Source organism: Carlito syrichta, unplaced genomic scaffold, assembly GCF_000164805.1.
Source record: "Carlito syrichta isolate Samal-C Ts95f unplaced genomic scaffold, Tarsius_syrichta-2.0.1 Scaffold302306, whole genome shotgun sequence".
NCBI lineage: Eukaryota > Metazoa > Chordata > Mammalia > Primates > Tarsiidae > Carlito > Carlito syrichta.
The window spans coordinates 149,424-171,051 of record NW_007246402.1 but is presented as its reverse complement, the minus strand read 5'-3'; the positions used below and the strand labels follow the sequence as shown (position 1 = coordinate 171,051).

Below are 21,628 nucleotides of genomic sequence, written 5' to 3'. Positions count from 1 at the left end.
AGAGACATGGTCTTGGCTATGTTGTCCAGGCTGGTCTGTAACTCCTGGCCTCAAGTGATCCTCCTGCCTTGGTCTCCCAAAGCACTGGGATTTATAGGCGTGAGCCACCATGCCTGCCCAGACTTTTTTTTTTACATCAAAATAAACTCATACTTGTTATAGCATGTCTGAACAGGATTTAGTTTGAGGCACTGAGAAGGTTAGGCACTAAGAAGGATAACACATCAGTTTGAAAATTCAAAGCAAAATGAATTTTGCTAAAATGGAAGCAAGAAGAAACACCAAATGTATTATGAAGTTTGTTTGGGTGAAAGAGTCGTGAAATAACTGATGCTTTATGAAAAGTTCATGGGAACGACGCCCCCAAAGAAACCAGTAGTTTATAAATGCACAATTAATTTCAAGAAGAGACAAGGCGATGCTGTAGATGAAGCCTTCAGTAGCCGACCATCCAACATCAACTCGCAAGGAAATTAATCTTGTTCACGCCTAACTGCACCACAGACATTTCACTTGTTTTGGCTTACACAATTCTGACTATCATCTTGAGCAAATTTTCCAGTTAATGAATGTCAAAACTGTTGCATTCAGATCAGCTACAGACAAGAGTGGAGCTTTCAATGGAAATTTTAAACAAGTGGGATCAAGATCCCAAAGCATTTCATTGAATAACTGTTAACAGGGGATGAAACATGGCTTTACCAGTCCAATCCTGAAGAGAAAGCACAATAAAAGCTATACCAAGGGCTGGGCATGGTGGCTCATGCCTGTAATCCCAGCACTTTGGGAGGCCAACGTGAGAGGATTGCCTGAGTCCACAGGTTCGAGACCAGCCTAGGCAAACTGGTGAGATCTCATCTCTACAGTAAACCAACAAATTAGCCGGGCGTAGTGGCACATCCTGTAGTTCCAGCTACTTGGAAGGCTGAGGCAGAAGATCACCTGAGCCCAGCAGGTGGAGGCTGCAGTAGCTGAGAGCGTGTCACTGGCCTCCCGCCTGGGTAACAGAGTGAGACTCCTACTTAAAAAAAAAAAAGCAATCCCAAGAGGTGAGAGTGATCCATCAAAGCAAAGGTCACGGCAACAGTTTTTTTGAGATGCTTAAGGCATTTTGTGTGTTGTTTTTCTGGAGGGCCAAAGCTTATTATGAGAGTGTTCTGAGAGGGTAAGCCAAAACCTTAACCAAATAAAAAGCTCAGGAAAGCTTCACCGGAGAATCCTTCTCCATCATAACAATGCTATTATGAAAGACAATATAACAAAAAGCAAATGTTTCTAAATCTCCATTCCCTCTCCTTCCCTTATTCTCTCCAGAAGCTACAACTATTAACTGTTTCTGAAATAGATGTTAAAATAAATAATCTGTTTCCCTCCCCCTGACATAAAAATAAAGACATATACCACATAATTACATTTTGGTCAAAGATAAACTGCGCATATTATATTAATCCAATAAAATTATACTACTCTATTTTACTGTATCTTTTTGATGTTCAGATATGCTTAGATACACAAATTCTTATCACTGTGTTACAAATGACCACAGTATTCAACTACAGTAATGTGCTATATAGGTTTGTAGGCTAGGAGCAAAAGGCTATACCATCTAGCATAGGTATGCAGTAGGCTCAAATGCCAGTTGTAGCGGCTCACACCTGCAATCCCAGCACTTTGGGAGGCGGAAGTGAGAGGACTGCCTGAGCCCAGGAGTTCAAGACCAGACTGAGCAACTTGAGGAGAACTTGTCTCCACAATAAGTCAAAAACTTAGCTGGGTGTGGTAATTCCAGCTACTTGGAAGGATAGGGAGGAATGCCCCTAAGCCCAGCAGCAGATCACAACTGCAGTGACTATAAGCATGCCACTGCACTCTACCTGGGTGGACAGAGTGAGACTCCAACTTAGAAAAAGAACAAGCTCCTTAACTTTGTTTACATCATGATCATAAACTCAAATTACTTACAGTAGAAAAGGCACAGGATTAGAAATCAGGAGACTGAGTCACAGTTCCCACACCATCACAAACCAGGTATAAAACACAGGTCAACTCCTTCACTTCCCCAAGCTATTACTTTAGCTGAAACACTGAAGGAGCTTGAATAGATTTTTAAGGTCCTGTCTTTTCAACATCACCCTTACTCTATTAAGTTATCCACTCCTGTCAAGATATTGTGGAAATTCACTATCCCTAAAACAAACTAGGCATAATACACAATTCGAGATTGGGCATGGTAAGTGTTTCCCTGAATAGTGAGCTGCTCCAGAAAAATTTACTGAAGGTGAGATCATGGAAACCCAAATTTTAAACTGGCTGGTCTGAAGTTCTAGAGGCCCAGGCCTGTGATGGGGAAGGAGGGGGTACAGTCTTGAGGAGTGAGCCCTAAACCTGGGGCACGTGACACCATCTCCAGGTAGAAAACGTTAGAACTGAAACGGTGCCCGCTGCTTGGTATATGAAGAAAAACCCACACACATTTGGTCACAGAAGTCTCCTTCTGTGTTGATACTGTTGTTGTATGAAAGCAGAGAAAAAGCACGATTTGAGAAGTTTTTTTAACAAATAATACATGACAATGAAAGTGTATAAATTAACTTATTTGCTTTAGTAGTTTTAAGCCTTTATTCATGCTGAACCATATGGTTTGTTATTTAAAGACCACAGTAAAGCTATGTCATTCCTGCAATACCTGCTCTTAACTGTAAGAACAAAGAAAATAAAAGTAACATTCTAGGTGTGAATATTCTTCAACTTTGAGACTACATAACTTAATAGGCTTACTACTTTTTAAACGTTTAAGACTATAATGACAGAAGTAAAAAGTACTCTTTTACAATTAAAAATAAGTTCTATATTGGGATAATTAGTTATTAGAATAAATATGGACTCCTACCTTACACCTTCCTGAAAATTTACATAAGCCACACACAAGGGAAAAGGATAAACTGGACTTCATCAAAATTAAAAGAGTTTGCCCAGGACGGGCTTGGTGGCTCAGCCTGTAATCCCACGCCTTTGGGAGGCTGAGGTGAGTGGACTGCCTGAGCCCGTGGGTTCGAGACCCACCTGGGCAACTTGGCGAGACCTCATCTCTACAATAAATCAAAAATTAGCCGGGCGTGGTAGCGCACGCCTGTAGTTCCAGCTACTTGGAAGGCTGAGGCGGAAGGATTGCCAGAACCCAGCAGGTTGAGGCTGCGGTGGCCGGGAGCGGCCATTGCACTCCAGTCTGGGTGACAGAGTGAGACTCCAACTCAAAAATAAAAGGGTTTGCCCTTCAAAAGACAACACTGAAGCCAGGTATGATAATCCCAGTCAGTAATCTCACATACTCAGGAGTCCAGGAGTTCAAGATCAGCCGGGGCTATCAAAAACAGCCTGGGAAACACAGCAAGACTTCACCTCAAAAAAGAAAGAAAAATAAAATGATTTTTTAAATTTTTCTTTTTTTACTTTTTATCCTTCTGCCTCAGCCTTCCAAATAGCTGGAACTATAGGCGTGTGTTACCACACCCGGCTATTTTTTTTTTTTTTAATTGCAGGGACAAGGTCTCGCTATGTTGCCCAGGCTGGTCTCAAACCCATGAACTCAGGAAATCCTCTCACCTTGGCATCCCAAAGTGCTGGGATTATAGGCGTGAGCCACCGTGACTGGCCAAGATACCGTATTTCATATCTACTAGAATGACTATAATAAAGACAGCTGGAACTAGTGTTGGCAAAAATATAGAGAAATTAGAATTTTCTCTACTGCTGATGAGAAAACTATAATGGCACAGACATTTTGGGAAATAGTTTGGCAGTTTCTCAAAATGTTAAACAGTTATCATATGTCCCAGCAATTCAATTCCTACGTGTCTATACAACAGAAATGCAAAATGTCCACACAATGACTTGTACATGAATGTTCACAGGAGCATTATCCACAATAGTCACAAAGTGGAAATAACAGATATCTACCAATTGAGGAACAAAAAGTACTACAGTCATACTATTCAGCAACAAAAAAGGAACAAAGTACTGACAAGTGCTTATATAATGCAAATAAACTTTGAAAACAACAGTGAAAGAAGTTAGATACAAAAGACCACTTATTGTATCACTATACTCATATGAAATATCCTTAAAAGGCAAATCTATAAAGACAGGAAGTAGATTAGTAGTTGTCTAGGACAGAGTGTAAAAGAGGAGTAAACACAACGGGCATGGGGTTTCTTTCTGTGATGATGAAAATATTCTAAAATTGGATCATGATGACAGCTGAACAACGCTGAATATATTGAAAATCATTCATTTGTACACTTCAAGGAGGTGAAAATTATGGTATATAAATTCTAGTTCAATAAACCTATAAAACAAAAGTCACACAAGTTCTAAGATATCAAAATCCTGAATAGAGAAAATGCTAGAGGAAAAAGTAAAAAATAAATACTAGCCTGTGTTCTGCCTCAAGTGAACTTGAAAGAACATCAGTTTGTGGGAAGGTTGAAGACCGAATGATTTGTTGGGAAATCATCGAGGCATTTCCATTCTCTTGTGGAATTTCATTTTCATCAAAGTTTCGGTTTATATCCCTTTCTTGGTGAGTACTATTGCTGTTATGTAAATTAAATGAGTCGTCATCCTGATTTTTAGAGAGTTAAAAAAAAATGAATGAGCTCTAAGAAAACAGTTATTAAAAACTTTATTAGATTTTGGCTAACTTCCCATTAATAATACATAAAGGTAATACTTACGTAAGTTTAGAAGATACTTAGGAACTTAGAATTTAGAAATGAAAAACTAAGCTGGGAAGGACACCCAGAGTTTTCTAGCCCTGAGTATTCACAAGGCAAAAACAAAAGTACAAAGGCAGGCAAGATGAGAGAAACAAAAGAAAATCGATATAAACAAGGATTTTTAAAAATTTTTCAGTAGGAACTATAGAATGAGACAAATCTACTTTAGAAAGAAGTTTTTATCTATACATATGGTTACCCAGCCTTCTATCAAAGAAGATAAATATCTGACTAGTTTTTATTACAAAGTCCTAAGTATCTGCCCAAATATTTCAATGACATATCAGTGTAAAATCAAGTATTGCTACAAATTCAGTCACCTTCTCTGAGCCAGCATGGCTTTCATCTTCATGTTCCTCTTCTACTCTGTCCCTTTTCAATGCCTTCAAAAATTCACTCTTTTTATCAGTACGCATCCGTGTCAGTTTGGTTAGACGAGGCTGTTGATTAAGTTTGTCAACAGGTGAAGAGGAATTTGAGCGATTACACTAAGAAGAAATTCAGAAATACTGATAAATATGTAGTCAAGGAATTTATGTCAACATCAATTCCACAACTACCACAGCTTATTTTACCTTTATTCTTAATGTAAAATTAATTGTAAGGTCTACTTCAAAGTCTAGTTCTCTCTGTATTTTCCCTAGTGAGTGAGTTAATAAACAAATTCTTACCCAGAAACAACATAGGACTGATAATGCTCAGAACTATGATTCTGAATTAAGAGTCTAAATATTATTTTATAAATGCATCCTAGAATTGTCTAAACATTTCTATAATACACAGAATAAAGGTTTTTCAAACAGTGTTCCAGAGTTTGAACAACAACTTCAATAAGACCTATTTTATAATTACTTACACTAAGGATTTATCAGATTGAACTTCACCAAAGTAAACTTTTTTGAGAAAGCAATGAGAGAAAGAAAAAAATAGACGTGAACTGGAATTCTTTTATTTTTTGTTCTTTGGAGGTTTGTTTTGACAGTGGATTATTAAGAGAAAACAATGTTAGAACACTGTATGTCACAAAAATTTTTAGTCATGGAAATAAACTATAATAATGTTTAACTTGTTGACTACAGTCATACTACCCTGAAAGTGCCCAATCTCGTCTGATCTCATACATTGATGTCTGTATATACAATTAATCTAAGCACAATTAGCCAACTAGGAATGCTGATTCTTCCTTCACAGCTCAAAACTTCTGTATGGCTGATAATATAAATAAGAACTAGGGCCAGGCACAGTGGCTCATGCCCGTAATCCCAACACTTTGGGAGGTCAAGGTGGGAGGATCACCTGAGCCCAGGAGTTTGAGACCAGCATGGACACAGTGAGACCTCCTCTAGTTCAATAAACCTATAAAACAATAGCATGCACCTATAGTCCCAGCTACTCGGGAGGCTGGGACAGAAGGATTGCCCGAACCCTGGAGGTCAAGGCAGCAGTGAGCTATGGCTGCCCCACAGTACACCAGCCTGGGCAACAGAGTGAGACTCCATCTCAAAAGAAAACAAAAAAAAGAATAAAGAAATGTATATGAGAGGTTTTTATAATACAATATGGTAATCAGAGCACTTTCAGATATAGTTATATAGTCGTAAGTGTCCCTTGACCCTGGTCAGGGAAAAACCTGGTCAAACGAGGAAAAGAAAACTTCAACTACCAGGTATTTGCAGTCAGTATAATAACAATACACACTTTTCTTTCTTCAATCCTCCTCTCTCCCCGTCTCAATGTTAACACTGACAAAATGTCCATTATCCCCAAAAGGAGTAATTGTCTAATACAAATTCTCATTATTAGTCAAGTTCAATCCTACAGCCATAACTCTACCACAAATACCAAACAAAACTACAATTTTCATAATTCTTTTCTTAAAAAATTATTTCCAGTGATGGGTATATTAAGGCTCCATTTTTCTATACTTTTAGGATGTTTGAAAATTCTTCATTTAAAAAATTTTAAATGATTCCTACTTTCCTAACGTGCAAAAATGGTTAGTAAATGGAACTATCAGAATCTAGCTTTCTCAAGGAACTACCTTATTTCAATGTATATAATTTAGTGATGTTTTAATTATTATTATTATTTACTGTTAAATTATCACGATTAAAGTGGTCGATTCCTCAAGAGTAATTCTTAATGCCATACCTCTTTCACTGAATTTGTTGATGGACTAAAATTCTTGGCAGTTGATTTAAAAGCATTAAAGTTGCCAACACCATATGTAGACTCAGGGAAAGAAGTCCCAACTTTATTTTCTTTAGTTTGGCTTTTCCATTGTGTAGGCTACAGAAAAACGCAAACATTAGTGGCTACCAAAATCAGATTATAGAAAGAGAAAAACAAAGAACACTACAAAATTAAAATGACTGCATTTGGTTCATAATGATTATCTTTGTATTACTTCATTATTCCTACATGGTTCTATCCCTTTGTCTACAAATAGAATCTATTCAAATCTATTTTTATTTGTATTCAAATAAAAAACATCTAACTAAATCGCTATTTTTCAAAGTTAGGTTTCACTCGCCTGATTTAAAAAATACACGGGAGTTTCCAAAACCTAAAACTGAGGACCAGGTAAACAGCCCTATATATCATCATTCAGCAAATATTTCACAAGTACAACGAGCAAAACAAAAATGTTATAAATTTCACTTACTACTACTAAAAAAACCCCACACATATTGCATTAAAAAAAAAAATCCTCTGGCTACTTGGAAGGCCAAGGCAGAAGGATCGCCAGAGACCAGCAGGTCAACGCTAGGGTGGCTGTGAGCGTGCCACTGCACTCCAGCTTGGGCAACAGAGTGAGACTCCAACTCAAAAAATAAATAAAATAAAAAATATTCAATTAAAAAGAATCAAGATTGAGAGCACACAATGGGCCATCTCTTTCCACCTAGAAGTCAGCACCCCATGAATACCTCCCCACACTTTAGTGCAAATTCTTTGACATCTTCCTGCTAAAGTAAATAAATTGGTATCAACTTAAAACTTGCAGTTGTAACAATTTAGAACTTACTTTTGTAGGTGGAGCAGCAGGTTTAGGGACTAAACCTTTATAAACACTTGGACCAGTTCCATTCTTAACTGGCTGTGACTGAAGACTTCCTACTACCGGGAATCCAGATAGTTGTAAGTCTTTTGTATTACCTTTCTTAATGACCAGCATCCTTGGAGCTCTAGATTTAGGATTCGGAGGATACTCTGCATAAATAAAGCACGAGCAAGAGTCACACACAGTTTCAATTTTTTTAACAAAACAAAACCACCAAAAGAATAGCACATTCCAAACTGTTTACTATATTTTAAAAATAATAGCTGCCTCCTGGGTAATTATGCTAAATAAGTACAAATTATAGTCCAGCTTAAGAAAAGCTAAAACATAATCTCATACACAGTAATATAGTAAGAAATAAGCAATGTCAATAGTACAGATGAATTCTGCTACCACAGTGGCCAAGAATGTTGACAAAACCAATTAACATGTTTTTCACTGACATAGTAAAAATTGTGAAATTCATTCCACTGACGCTTTAACACTTAAAATACAAAATACATTTCTATCTTTCCCCTCCCCGTTTGAAAAGAGAATTACATTTTTCAATTACTTTTCATCCTTTTTACTTAAACCACTTATAAAGTTACCACCAGTAAGTAAGGAATAACATTCCCTCTATTTTTAAATAGATGAATTATGATTAATATAAAAGAGAATTCTATTTTCACAGTGCCAATTTGTTCGCATATTTACAAACCACTTAACTATTCAAGGCGCTGTGTGAGTGGCAGTCAACTTAATCTTATCTTCAGAAGACAGTACTAAAAATAATTGCTAAATGCAGGCTTTTCTTAAGACTACGGCAGTTGCTAAAACTAAACCCCATACCTGTAATTTAATCGTGAATGTGTAATTGAACAGATGTTATACATGAACATATTCACAATTATTGAAGTATATATTTTTCCTCTTTAAAAAACTCTGAAAGCATCAGTTTCATAGTTGGGAAGTTTAGAATAAAAGATTAACTCAAAAGAGAGAAATCCTAGAAAACAAATCAAAATTAGCTCTGCACATTAAATTAAGATCGTGTGGATTAGTCAGCTGGAGAGATGTTTGCGATGATGCCCTGCCCCAAACAAACTAAACCAAACTTCCTACTGGATCATTTCAAAACCCAAACCTAAATGTGGACTTTTAGGGAAAGCTGGGAGGACTCTCAGGTTCATCAAGGCTTCAAACTGTCCAAAAAATAAAGCTGGTATGGTAATGCACCTACTGAAATGCCAAAGGATGAAAGGTCCTAGGACAAACCGAGAAAAGGTTCACCTTTCTAACACAATGAACCCTTCTTGATAGCCTATAAAAAAGTCCAACATGACAGGTTAAGAAAGATACCTTCTGGTATGCACAGATATAGAAAGTACATCACCAATGTATAGGTTTTCTGAAGATATTACACAATGAAGTCAAGGAAACAAAAATAAGAATAAAGACCTCAACAGAAAACAGCAAAAATATTAGGAATTATACTAAACAATGTCTAAGTTTTCCAATTATTACTTTCTTGAATTAACACAGATTCCTAAAGCTAATTACTGATAAAATGTAAAAGAAAATCTTAGTATATAACTCAAAATCTAAATGAAAACCCAGGAATCTGAGGAATGCTGAAAATGTTAGGAAATCAAAAGGAAAAAAGTAATATAAGCACCTGCCAAGTCTCTTCTAAGAGAAATTCGAATACGGTCACAGAGGTAGTTTTATCATTCATTATCCTACAATTAACTCAAGTTAAACATAACTGACAAAAACTTTCATTCAATATGGTTGACTAAACACAGGTTTATCTTCTTTCTCTTCTAGATTCTTACATTAAAGTTACTATAACGGGAGAGAAAACCAAATACAACAACACAGAACAAGGAGTAGACCATCAGCAAGGAAATAATCTCAACCCACATTTCTAGAGGGATAAGTAAAAGAAAAAAGCTTCAGTTTATTGTGCATGAAGGAATCTAACAGTTGAAAAGAATCTAATCTGACGGGTAGAACCTCAAAGAGACTGGCACTTGGACAGACCAGAAATGGGGTGGAGGGGAGAAATACAATTTTGATAAATAAGAAATAAGTAATTGAACAAGAAAAGATCTTTACTAAATTATTTAAAAATGTACTTTAGGCAGAAGTAAAATGATCCCACATGGAAGACTGAAGAGACAAGAAAAAATAAAACTTTTTCTATATATGCAAATCAAAGATCAAAACTAGAAGGCATAAGAGATGGAGTGTAGGCTGGGTGTGGCGGCTCATCCTCATGATCCCAGTACTTTGGGAGACCGAGGCAGGAAGACCGCTTGAGTCCAAAAGTTCAAGTCTCTGCAAAACAAAATAATTAGCTGGGTGTGGTGGCATGCCCACAGTCCCAGCAGGTCAAGGCTGCAGTAAGCCATGATAGTGCTGTAGCACTCCAGTCTGGGAGACAGAGTGAGACTCTAACTCAAGGGGGAAAAGAAAAAAGAGATGGAGTACAGATAAACAAGCAAGTATACTATCTTTCTGCCTCAATATAGTTCCTTACTACAAGCTTTCACCTTTCCCAAAACTGGATTCCTAGACACCTAGGAATAAGAAATATTCTGGCTATTCCACCTGGGCAGCAAGACCTCATCTCTACAATAAATCAAAAAATCAGCCGGGCGTGGTAGCGCATGCCTGTAATTCCGGCTACTCGGAAGGCTGAGGCGGAAGGATCGCCGGAGCCCAGCAGGTCGAGGCTGCAGTGACCGGAAGCGGCCACTGCACTCCAGTCTGGGTGACAGAGTGAGACTCCAACTCAGAAAAAAAAAAAGAAAAAAGTGCCAGGCTCGGTGGCTCAGCCTGTAATCCCATGCTTTGGGAGGCTGAGGTGAGTGGACTGCCTGAGCCCGTGGGTTCAAGACCCACCCAGGCAACTTGGCGAGACCTCACCTCTACAATAAATAAAAAATTAGCCAGGCTTGGTAGTACGCCTGTAGTTCCAGCTACCTGGAAGGCTGAGGTGGAAGGATCGCCGGAGCCCAGCAGGTCGAGGCTGCGGTGGCCGGGAGCGGCCACTGCACTCCAGTCTGGGCGACAGAGTGAGACTCCAACTCGCAAAAAGAAAAAAAGAAAACAGTAGGGGTATACCTCATCAACAAGGATACCTGCATAATGAACATTTGTATACCTAACCTTGAATGGTATCCAAAATCTTAAAATTGAAAGTTTTTTTAAAAAGTGAACCTAAGAAATCACTCATGGCAAATAGTAGCAAAATGAGAGACAGCAAAGGTATCTGAAAGAAGATGATAAGGAATGGAAGGGAAGAGAAGCAGACACTGTTGTTGTGCTTGTTAAGAATTCACATTTAAATATCATAGCACAGATGTTAAGAATATGTACTTCTGAACCAGATTTATCAGAATTCAATAATACCTCCAACCTTATCAGTTATATAAACTTTTACAAAGTTACTTAATCTGTCATCTACAAAATGAAAACCAGTCCTCTTATCAGATTTACAGTGAAATGTTTTATATTTAAATAATTACTAGAAACAATACAGAAAAGTCATTATCTTCATTACAGGCTTCCAATTACAATTCAAATTAAATGTGCCCGCCACCCCCCGCCCATTTTGAGTTGGAGTCTCACTCTATCACCCAGGCTGGAGTGCAGTGCTCACGGTCACTGCAGCCTCACCCTGCTGGGCTTAGGTGATCCTTCCACCTCAGACTTGCAAGTAGCTGGAACTACAGACACACACGCCCAGCTAGTTTTGTGTGTGTGTTATAGTAGAGATGAGGTCTCACCAAGCTGCCTACAGACACACACCACCACGCCAGCTAGTTGTTTGTGTGTGTGTGTGTGTGTGTGAGAGAGAGAGAGAGAGAGAGAGAGAGAGAGAGAGAGAGAGAGTGTTACAGTAGAGATAAGGTCTCACCAAGCTGCCCAGGCTGGTCTCGAACCCCTGGGCTCAGGCAATCCTCTCTCCTCGGCCTCCCAAAGTGCTGGGATTACAGGCTGAGCCACTGCGCATGGCCAAATGTGTCCTTTTTTTATAAAAATGTAAAACTGACTCACAAAAGAAAAACTGTAAAATAAACACTACAGGCACGTGCCACTATGCCTGGTTAATTTTTTGATTTATTGTAGAGATGAGGTCTCACCAAGTTGCCCAGGTTGGTTTCGAATCCCTGGGCTCAGGCAAGCCTCTCACCTCAGTCTCCCGCAGTGCTGGGCTTATAAGCATGAGCCACTGTGCCTGGCTAGGAAAATGTTTTAACGGTAATAATTACCTGTAAGTAATGGAAGAGGTAACAGTGGCACTAAAAGGCAAAACTTAATTTGTGTCACTTATATCCACTTTGATACAATCTATAAATGGGCTCATCTATTCATCTCCACAAATTCATCTGGAACAAATTTTTCAAGTATCCGAACCCTTACATTCAAACATTATCCAATGTCTACTTTGTCAAATGGTAAACTATATGAAAAAGATCCAGCATTTTTATTTTTTTAAAAAAGAAAATTTACGTACTGATGAAAGACCTTAACACAATATAAAAGAATTAGAAAATTAATGACTTCAGAGACAACCTTCTACAAATTACATGTTCTTATTACTACCTCAAACTCACTTAATCAGGTATTCTCACATTCAAATTTAAGTTCAGACCATCTAAAGGCAAATATGAGCTTTGGATTTTCATGATGTTATTTCTATCCTAACAAATAACTGCATTCTAACAATAATTAACTTTAAATATCACTTCACTGTCTCGTTATTCATGCTCCTCCCACATCTGTGAATGTAAGAATTAGTTCTGTGCCTTAAATACAAAGTTAATGGTGGAGTGAAAGTAGCCCAATTCTTCAAAGTAAATTAGAATTAAAATACTGCCACATATGATATTAAGTAAACTGACCACATGGACAATTCAGGGCTAACATTTCAATTCTTCATCCTCTCTTCTGTTTTTCACTACACTCTCCATATAACTGCCTTCTATATAAAGTTTCTGATTCAATCACTACATTATTTCATTCTATTGCCTGCTACCTAGAAATCTCCTTTTTGGCCTTTTAATGAACCTACAACTTGAATATCTTTCACTTACTGGATTTGAAAAATATGACTTTTTTGTTGTTGTTTAAAGTCAGGGTCTCGCTCTGTTGCCCAGGCTGGAATGCAGCTGCACAATCATAACTCACCACAGCCTCTAACTCCTGGACTCCCACCTCCATCTCTGAATGTGCTTGGATTGCAGGTGTGAGCTACCATACCCTGCCATAGCTGACTTTTATTAAACCCCCGTGACACAATCAAGAATTTTACACAGTAGACAACTTAACCTCAACCATGCCTTTCTAATTATAATTTTTGTGATTGTATAGATGAGTAAATTCACTCAGATTAAGAAATGGGGGGAGGCCCCCACACCTCAAGGGGGAAAGGGGCACACCTCATCAACAAAGGTACCTGCATAATGAACATCTGTATATCTAACCCTGAATTGTACCCAACTTCACAATAAAAAATTTAAAAGTTAAAAAAAAAGATTATCTGCCCATAATCTAAATAATAAGTAGAAAATCTAATGTTAGACCCCTTATCTATCTGACTCCAGAGTCAATATTCTTGGCCATACAGTTAAGGAAATGGAAATTTAAAATATTCATATGCCATATATTTCAAAATGTTTACCATTTCAGGCTGGGCAGGGTGACTCAGGCCTGTAATTCCAACACTTTGGGAGGCTGAGGCAAGAGGACTGCCTGAGCCCAGGAGCTCAAGACCAGTCTGGGCAATATGGCAAGACCTTATCTCTTCAATAAATCAAAAAATTAGCCAGGCATGGTGGCACATATCTGTAATCCCAGCTACTTGGAAGGCTGAGACAGAAGGATAGCCTTGAGCCCAGCAAGTCGATCGAGGTTGCAATAGCCACGATGGTGTTCACTATGCTCTAGCATGAGTGACAGTGAGACTCCAACTCAAAAAAAAAAAAAAATTACTGTTCCAACTAAAAATACCAATAAACCTATAAACCTACACTGAATGGTCATGATAAGAGGCCTTTAAGGAATGCACTACAATAACTGACATCAGGGTCACCAGCACATTGATGCCAGTTACTAATTTAGTTTCCTCATTACCTTGACACAAGAGGCAAACTTTATGTGTAAACAAAGGCATGCAGTCAAGTGAAGGGTAAATATTATTTGAATTACTCAAGCTTTCAAATTAATTTGAAGAGAAAACCTGGTCGCATAAGATAATAAAATGCAAAGAATCGGTATCCTTACAATTAAAACAAATTCCTATTGTGTACACTAATTTTTAATACAGAAAGACAATCTGTTTAAGATTATTTTAATAAAGACTGATGCTGTCTGAATTTTGTTGGTTTTGAATGTTTTTATTAACAAATCTATTTTGACTTACAGTACACTATGAGTGTTTTAATCAAGTGAGTTTCTGTTATAATTTATATCAACAGCAATCAATAAGATACTTTTCCCTTAACGAGGTCCCCAGTATTACTCATATAAAGAACAGGCTTAAAGAAATACACTTCACAAATATAAACAAATTCCATAATGAATAGACAGTAATTCTAACCCTGCCCAAATAAAATGTACTTGTATCAAATTGCCTACTCAGGTTCTATTAATTTCCCTTTCTCAGCCTTGAACATGTGCTGCATTTATTCTCTTCTTAAAAGGCTGTAATTTTAACAACTGCTTTCATATAAGAAAGGCATTCAAGAAAGGTGAGTCATATAAATAAAGCAACCCTATCAACGGGATACTGTCAGATTCAAGAAAGATTTTTCCCTTCTCTTAAATTCTGTTTATCAAAGTTCCTAAAAGCGATCCAACTTGTTTTGATCATTACCTCATTTAACACAATTATGCCACTCAATCTGTATGTCTATGGCTACTATCACTGGAATTCTCTAGATGACAACACATCTTTATGAACTGGTTACTAGTTGCTTTGATATAGAATGTTCAGCAAAACATGAAATGTTAGCAATGAACCTTTATACTCTTAAGTGGTATATCAAATATAAGCAACAACAAGGAAAGCTCATCAAAGTAGCAAGACACAACAAATATAAATGCTGAGTTGAAACAAGATTATGCTTAATTACTAGTGACTGAAAATTTTAATTATTTAATATTATAACAAAATGTTAAATGCTGCCCAGAATATGTTGCTAACAGAGTCACTGACACAAAAATAGCCTATAAGACTTTGGAAAATACACAAGCCAACAGCCACTAATTACATCTCAATTGCATACAAACACTTGAACACGTAACTTTATCTCTTCCCAATTCCCTAAATAATTCAGTCATATAATTATTTTAAAGTTCTATCAAGCACCCTGAATTCTTGTTTTAATTTTAAATTAAGAACACAGAGATAGGTTATTCAATAGCCTAACCTTATGCACCAAACAGCTACGATGTTGGTAAGATAAACTACTTATAGAAGACAGGTAAAAGCTGAATGGAGCCAACTAAGTTCCAAGTAAAATTAAATTTAGGTAACAATATTTTAAATGGCATAATTGCTTTCCCCTCAAGGTATTTTTAAAATTGGGATATTATGTTAGGACTCTGCCAATTTTTGATCTACAAAATTATAGTCTCAGGGACAAATTTCTTTTTAATACACATATTACATTTTTGTTAGTAAATTTTTACTTACCTGGAAGGAAGTAGCACTAGAAAAGTTCTATTGAAGTCTTTCCTAAAATTCTCTCGTCTTCCTCAGGAACAAAGCTATTTTAAATATTCAATGGGGAAAACAATACTTGGGAACCCAGGGGGGAAAGTGAGAGAGGAATAGTAAAGTGTGATACAATGAGAGTTTCATTGTATTCCTATGGGAAGTATTGGGAATTTAACAATTAACCATGCCACAATTAACCATTTTCTTTTTTTTTAATGCAGACACATTTCTTAGTTTACCTAAACACAGTGTAAAGAGTACATCTTCTTTTTAAACATCTTTCAACTAGTACTCAAAATCCTTAGACCAACCCTGAAACAGTAGAACCAAAATCTTTATGTTAATACATTTTAGTTTCATTATTTTCAAAAATGTCTTTGCCTTTAAATCATTTCTAAGATTATTAAGTCAACCAAGGATCAGTACCAATAGTATCTATAGGTAGTTTTATATGACAAATGCTGACATTCTTGATTTTTTAATTTACTTTCATTCTAATCAAATCCAAATTATTCCTAATTTCTTAGAGATTCTATTTAACACCTTTCAGGTGATTCTATATTCTTATGCAATCAGCTGTTCCCAGAAAAACTGAATAATAAGGAAACATACCTAAGAGAGGAGCTTGGGAGATTTTTTTGGTTGGGTATGTGTGTGTCTGGGCGTGTAGGCCTGGGGAGAGTGGTAGAAATACTAATTTGCAATACAGAAAAAACAATGCCATTCACATGGTTCTAACAAAAGTGTCTGACCACCCCCACCCCCACCCTCAAAAAGCCCATAAATAAAGAGGGATATCAAAAGAAAACAAAATAATTCCCCAGAGTTCACCCCATAAATACAATAAAGCACAGGAAGTGGCAAAGTTTAAAATAATGCCTTTATTGTTAGGACTAGTATGCTGTTATAAGCCACAATCCTTTTGTTTTAGTAGGTTGTTGATTTTCAATAGAAAAACACAAATGAACATGTGTAACAAGTTCCAAAGTGGATACTGCACCTCTGAATTTGGTATCAAATAATTAAATTTGTTTTTCAGATGTCAAATCTTCACATTAAAAATTTTCCATTATTTTAAACTTCACTTGAATCTTTAAAAAACTGTCTAAATTGTACTGAGTGCAGTTTAATCTTCTGTATAAGTTGCCATCAAATTAAACTCTCAGCGGTTTTTTTTTTTTAAGGGAGTTATTACAAGAACTCTCATTAAGCTTTGAAAATCAGACAGGTAAATAATTTCAAATACAGACTAGCTCCATAGGCAAATTTACACAATTATTTTTTAACAGTCTATGTATATAACCATTTTCATAGGTAACAATACTAACTTCATGTCACACTATAATCAGAAGTACTTATCTTTCAGTTAATTAAGTTTTCAACTTTGAACTAAAAATAAATTTTAACTACGTTTTTTGTTTCATTAGATTATCCAGCTGCTCTCAAAATGATAAATTCATTACATTAATGTACAATCATTTTCAAAAAACTCATCACGCTGAGTCTACTTAATGGTACTAACATGTTCAAATCAACTATTTCAAATTAAACTCTTCTACTCTAAATCTCTTATTTTTAAAACATAGCTGTTACCTTTTTTTGTAGCTCAGCACCTCAAATACAAACATTTAAGAGAGAAAGTTGTATTCTAGCCTGCTTTTTATTTTATAAACATAAAAAAGTGAAACCTACAATAATCAACATTTTGTGCCCCTTAAAGATAGATCAAAAATTACTTACCCCATACACCTGCAGCTAAAGATTTATTCTGATTTGGTTCTCTCTCATATTCAGGATTTAAAGATGGCTGGAACAAAGTCAAAATAAAAAAAAGCAAACATTTAAATATCTCTCATTTGAAAAATAAATCCTTTAAAGGCAATCTCAAAATTACAAATACTATCTAACTGAGGACTCTAAAATGATCAGCTTAGGTCATTGCTTTGTTAAACTCTTCTGTCAGCCAGGCTCGGTGGCTCAGCCTATAATCCCGCACCTTTGGGAGGCTGAGGTGGGTGAATTGCCTGAGCCCGCGGGTTTGAGACCCGCCTGGGCAATGTGGCGAGACCTCATCTCTACAATAAAAATAAAAAAACAAATTAGCCAGGCGTGGTAGCGCGTGCCTGTAGTTCCAGCTACTCGGAAGGCTGAGGCAGAAGGATCGCCAGAGCCCCACAGGTTGAGGCTGCGGTGGCTAGGAGCAGCCACTGCACCCCAGTCTGGGTGACAGAGTGAGACTCCAACTCAAAAAAAACAAACAAACAAACAAAAAAACTCTGCTGTCTCCACGTAGCTCTTTAAGCTATGGCTGCCATGTTTCCTTAGTTTTGGCCCCCTCCTTTACCTTGGGGAGGTGAACATCTCTCCAAATCTATCTCCCCCTCTAATTTACGTTCTAAATAAACTTTGCTTGAAAACCTTAAAATAAATAGAACAAAATGGTCAACTTAACTATAGGATGAGTATACCTAATGCAAATAGCTCCAAAACCAGAAACTTTTTGAGTGTCAATGTGACGCTTAAAAGAAATGCACATTAGAGCATTTTGGATTTTCATATAAGAGATGCTTAATCAGTAAGTATAATGCAAATAGACGAATTACTTACAAATCTTACTCTCAGCTTACTCTGCTAATCCTTAAAACGCTAGTTGGAGAAAACAAGGAAAAATTTAATATTCTCCTCATCCATGGCCATCTTAGGAAAAGGTTTGAATAACAGAAAAAGCAAATCCAAGAGGAGAACACGGGTCTTTGTATCACCCTGAGAGAGACTCTCTCATTAGCATATGGTCAAAATCAGAAGAGAGGAAAATCACACCACTTCCAATTCTTAGTATTAGGTTTTCATTAGCAGTTAACACGCTCATTGGCAAAGCACAAACTTTCATTTCAACAAGTGATATGCAGGATTATTAAAAAGAAAAGTGAGATGAGGCCAGGCACAGTGGCTCATGCCTGTAATCCCAGCACCTTGGGAGACCGAGGTGGGAGGACCAATTGAGGCCAGGAGTTCAAGGCCAGCCTGGGCAACAAAGCAAGAATTCACCTCTTAAAAAAATAATAATTAAAAAATAAAAACGAGCCAGGTGTAGTGGGGCACGCTAGTAGGTACTGGGGAGACTTTGAAGTAAGCAGTACCACAAAACATGAAGAAAATGGGGGGGGTTGATAATGAACAAAAGCCCTCACAAAATAAAAGAATTTTGAAATGACTGGACAAATAATTGCTGAGATGATCTCTGTAGAACAGTGGTCACCCAACCTTTCTGGCACCAGGGGCCAGTTTTTTTGTTTTTTGTTTTTTTGAGTTGGAGTATCACTCTGTCACCCAGACTGGAGTGCAGTGGCCGCTCCTGGTCACTGCAGCCTCAACCCACTGGGCTCTGGCGATCCTTCTGCTCAGCCTTCCAAGTAGCTGGAAATATAGGCGCACGCTACCACATCCAGCTAATTATTTTCATTTACTGTAGCGATGAGGTCTCGCTGCCCAGGCGGGTCTCGAACCCGCGACCAGGGGCCAGTTTTACAAAAGATAATTTTTCCATTGGGGGGGTGTTGTTTCAGGATGATTATTCAAGCATATAACATTTATTGTGCACTTTATTATTACTGCACTGTAACATATAAAGGAATAATTACACAACTCACCATTTTAAAAAAGAAGCATGGACAGAAGTGGTAAATAAAATAATGGGTGGGGCATGCACACACTAAGTGTCGGAATTCTGACTTAAAGCCTGCCACAACATGCAGTTGTACAACTGAAGTACATCAACTCACTTGCTACTCACTGATAGGGTTTTGATATAAGTCTGCAAGCAACTGATTTATCATGATGTCTGCAAACATCACTGCTAATGTTAATATGCATTTGCAGCTCTTCCCCAGTGCTAGCATCACTGCCTCAGATCATCAGGTATTAGAGATTCTAATAAGGAGTGTGCAACACAGATGTCATGCTCATGAAGTTCACAATAGGATTCGTGCGCCTATGAGAATCTAAGCTGCTGCTGATCTGACAGGAGGCGGAGCTCCAGCAGTAATGCAAGTGATGGGGAGCAGCTATAAACAGAGATGAAGCTTCAGCTTGCTTTTCACTGGCTACTCGCCTCCTGCTGTGCTGATTCCTAATAGGCCACAGACCAGGTCTGTGGCATGGTGGTTGGGCATCCCTGCTGTAGAAAATTAAGTGTAATGAAGATAGCACATTGTTATGAGTGCCGTAATATTAAAGGGCACTTGCAAAACTTTGATCCCTATCAGAATTTTAAGAAACTTACAAAATCCTCAGCCTCAAATTGTTTGCGTTCTCTCTTGTCCTCTTTCCTTCCGGTTTCATTGTCAGGTATGTTGTTTTCATGTAGTCCTTGGCTTTTTCCAGAATGGAAAATACTGCTACGAGAACGGGAATTTCCACCATGGTATCCCCCTCGGTGATTTATATTTTCAGTTCCATTTCTTCCATGTGTACGCCATCCATTTTTTTCTTTCCTTCCAAAATTACCTGTATTTGATGACAGCGGAGTAATAAAAATTCAAAGAAAGGCTTAAAGACTAAATCACAATTAGAGCATTCTTAAAAGACTATGAAGAAAATTATTCTTTAAGTTTATCATTACTTAGCAAATTTTACCTCCATTAGGACGTCCAATACCAGAATCAAAGCCATCTGAAGAGTTATGTCGTCGACGATTCACATCATAACGACTCTCTGTCCATGAAAAGTTTTCAGAATGCTTCTCAAAATTCAATGATGACTGGAACAAATTATACATATACAAGTAAATGTACTTACATAACCCAATATAACTGTAAAAGCTAGTAATACTCCTAGATCCACATATATCCGAGAATTTTAAATGATTAAGAGACATTTTGTAGTTTTTTTTGAGTTGGAGTCTCACTCACTCTGTCGCCCTGGTCGGAGTGCAGTGGCACGCTCACGGCCACTGCAGCCTGCACCTGCTGGGCTCAAGTGATCCTTCTGCCTCAACCTTCCAAGTAGCTGAAACTACAAGTGTGTGCTACCACGCTCAGGCTGGTCTCGAACCCATGGGCTCAGCAATCCTTTTTTCTCCGCTTCCCAAAGTGCTGGGATTACAGGCGTGAGTCATCGTGCCCAACCTACTTTGCAGTTATTTTCAAGGTATTTGATAGTTGGTAATTCAAAATACATAAGATAGACTACTTCATCACTGGTCTATTTTCTTCTACCTAATGGCAACAAGCACATCTCTTCCAAGAGCTCAACATCTTCATTTCCAAAAAAGTTAAAGGTAAAATGTCACTGTAAAGAAGTTAAACTATGATAAATTTCTCTTTTAATAAAACGTAATGTTCTATATCGTACACTACCTGACACAAACATTTTCACTAAAGCTTGAAGTCTTCTACATCAAAATAGTCAAATAGAACTTCAGTTTTAAGTCCCCTAAATTTATTTCCAAATTCATCTTCCTAAAATATTTTTAAAGCTATCAAGAATGTACTGTATTTCTAAAAATTAAAAACATATATATCCTATTTATAAAATTATTTAGTCCCAATATTAATCTACTAATCTTAAAAAAAAAAAAATCACAATAAAAACTCCCAACATTGCCAGGCATGATGGCTCATGCCTATAACCCCAGCACTTTGGAAGGCAGAGGCAAGAGGATTGGCTGTGCCCATGGCTTCGAGGCTAGCCTGGTAAACTTGGCAAGACCTTGTGTCTACAATAAATAAACAAACAAACAAACCAACAAACTAGCCAGGCACGGTGGTGTACGCCTGTAGTTCCAACTACTTGGAAGGCTGAAGCAGAAGGACGACTGCCTGAGCCCAGCAGTTCAAGACTGTGGTGGCCGTGAGCATGCCACTGCACTCCAACCTGGGTGACAGAGTGAAACTCCGACTCAAAAAAAAAAAAGTAAATAAACAACTCCCAACATTTTTTTTAAAAACTTAAGACAGCCAGGCTTGGTGGCTCAGCCTGTAATCCCGCGCCTTTGGGAGGCTGAGGTGAGTGGATTGCCTGAGCCCGCGGGTTTGAGACCCACCTGGGCAGCGAGACCTCATCTCTACAATAAAA

At 37.5% G+C, this 21,628-nt stretch overlaps 1 protein-coding gene across 5 annotated transcripts in view; it reads right to left on the bottom strand.

Annotated features, from left to right (window-relative positions):
• Positions 1 to 21,628, bottom strand: part of GPBP1 (GC-rich promoter binding protein 1) — a 76,669-nt gene that overhangs the window by 6,386 nt on the left and 48,655 nt on the right. For 2 of the 5 annotated variants that reach the window (XM_021711462.1, XM_008056271.1), the window contains exons 4-11: positions 20,189 to 20,312; positions 19,836 to 20,059; positions 17,294 to 17,360; positions 16,166 to 16,225; positions 7,804 to 7,988; positions 6,927 to 7,064; positions 5,096 to 5,263; positions 4,434 to 4,621 (exon numbers count right to left, since the gene is read on the bottom strand). In XM_021711462.1, coding sequence (XP_021567137.1) covers positions 4,434 to 4,621; positions 5,096 to 5,263; positions 6,927 to 7,064; positions 7,804 to 7,988; positions 16,166 to 16,225; positions 17,294 to 17,360; positions 19,836 to 20,059; positions 20,189 to 20,312 — 1,154 coding nt within the window. Of the gene's footprint in view, positions 1 to 4,429; positions 4,622 to 5,095; positions 5,264 to 6,926; positions 7,065 to 7,803; positions 7,989 to 16,165; positions 16,226 to 17,293; positions 17,361 to 19,835; positions 20,060 to 20,188; positions 20,313 to 21,628 lie in introns of all 5 variants that reach the window. The other 3 variants (XM_008056272.1, XM_021711464.1, XR_002481873.1) reach the window with 2 other exon arrangements.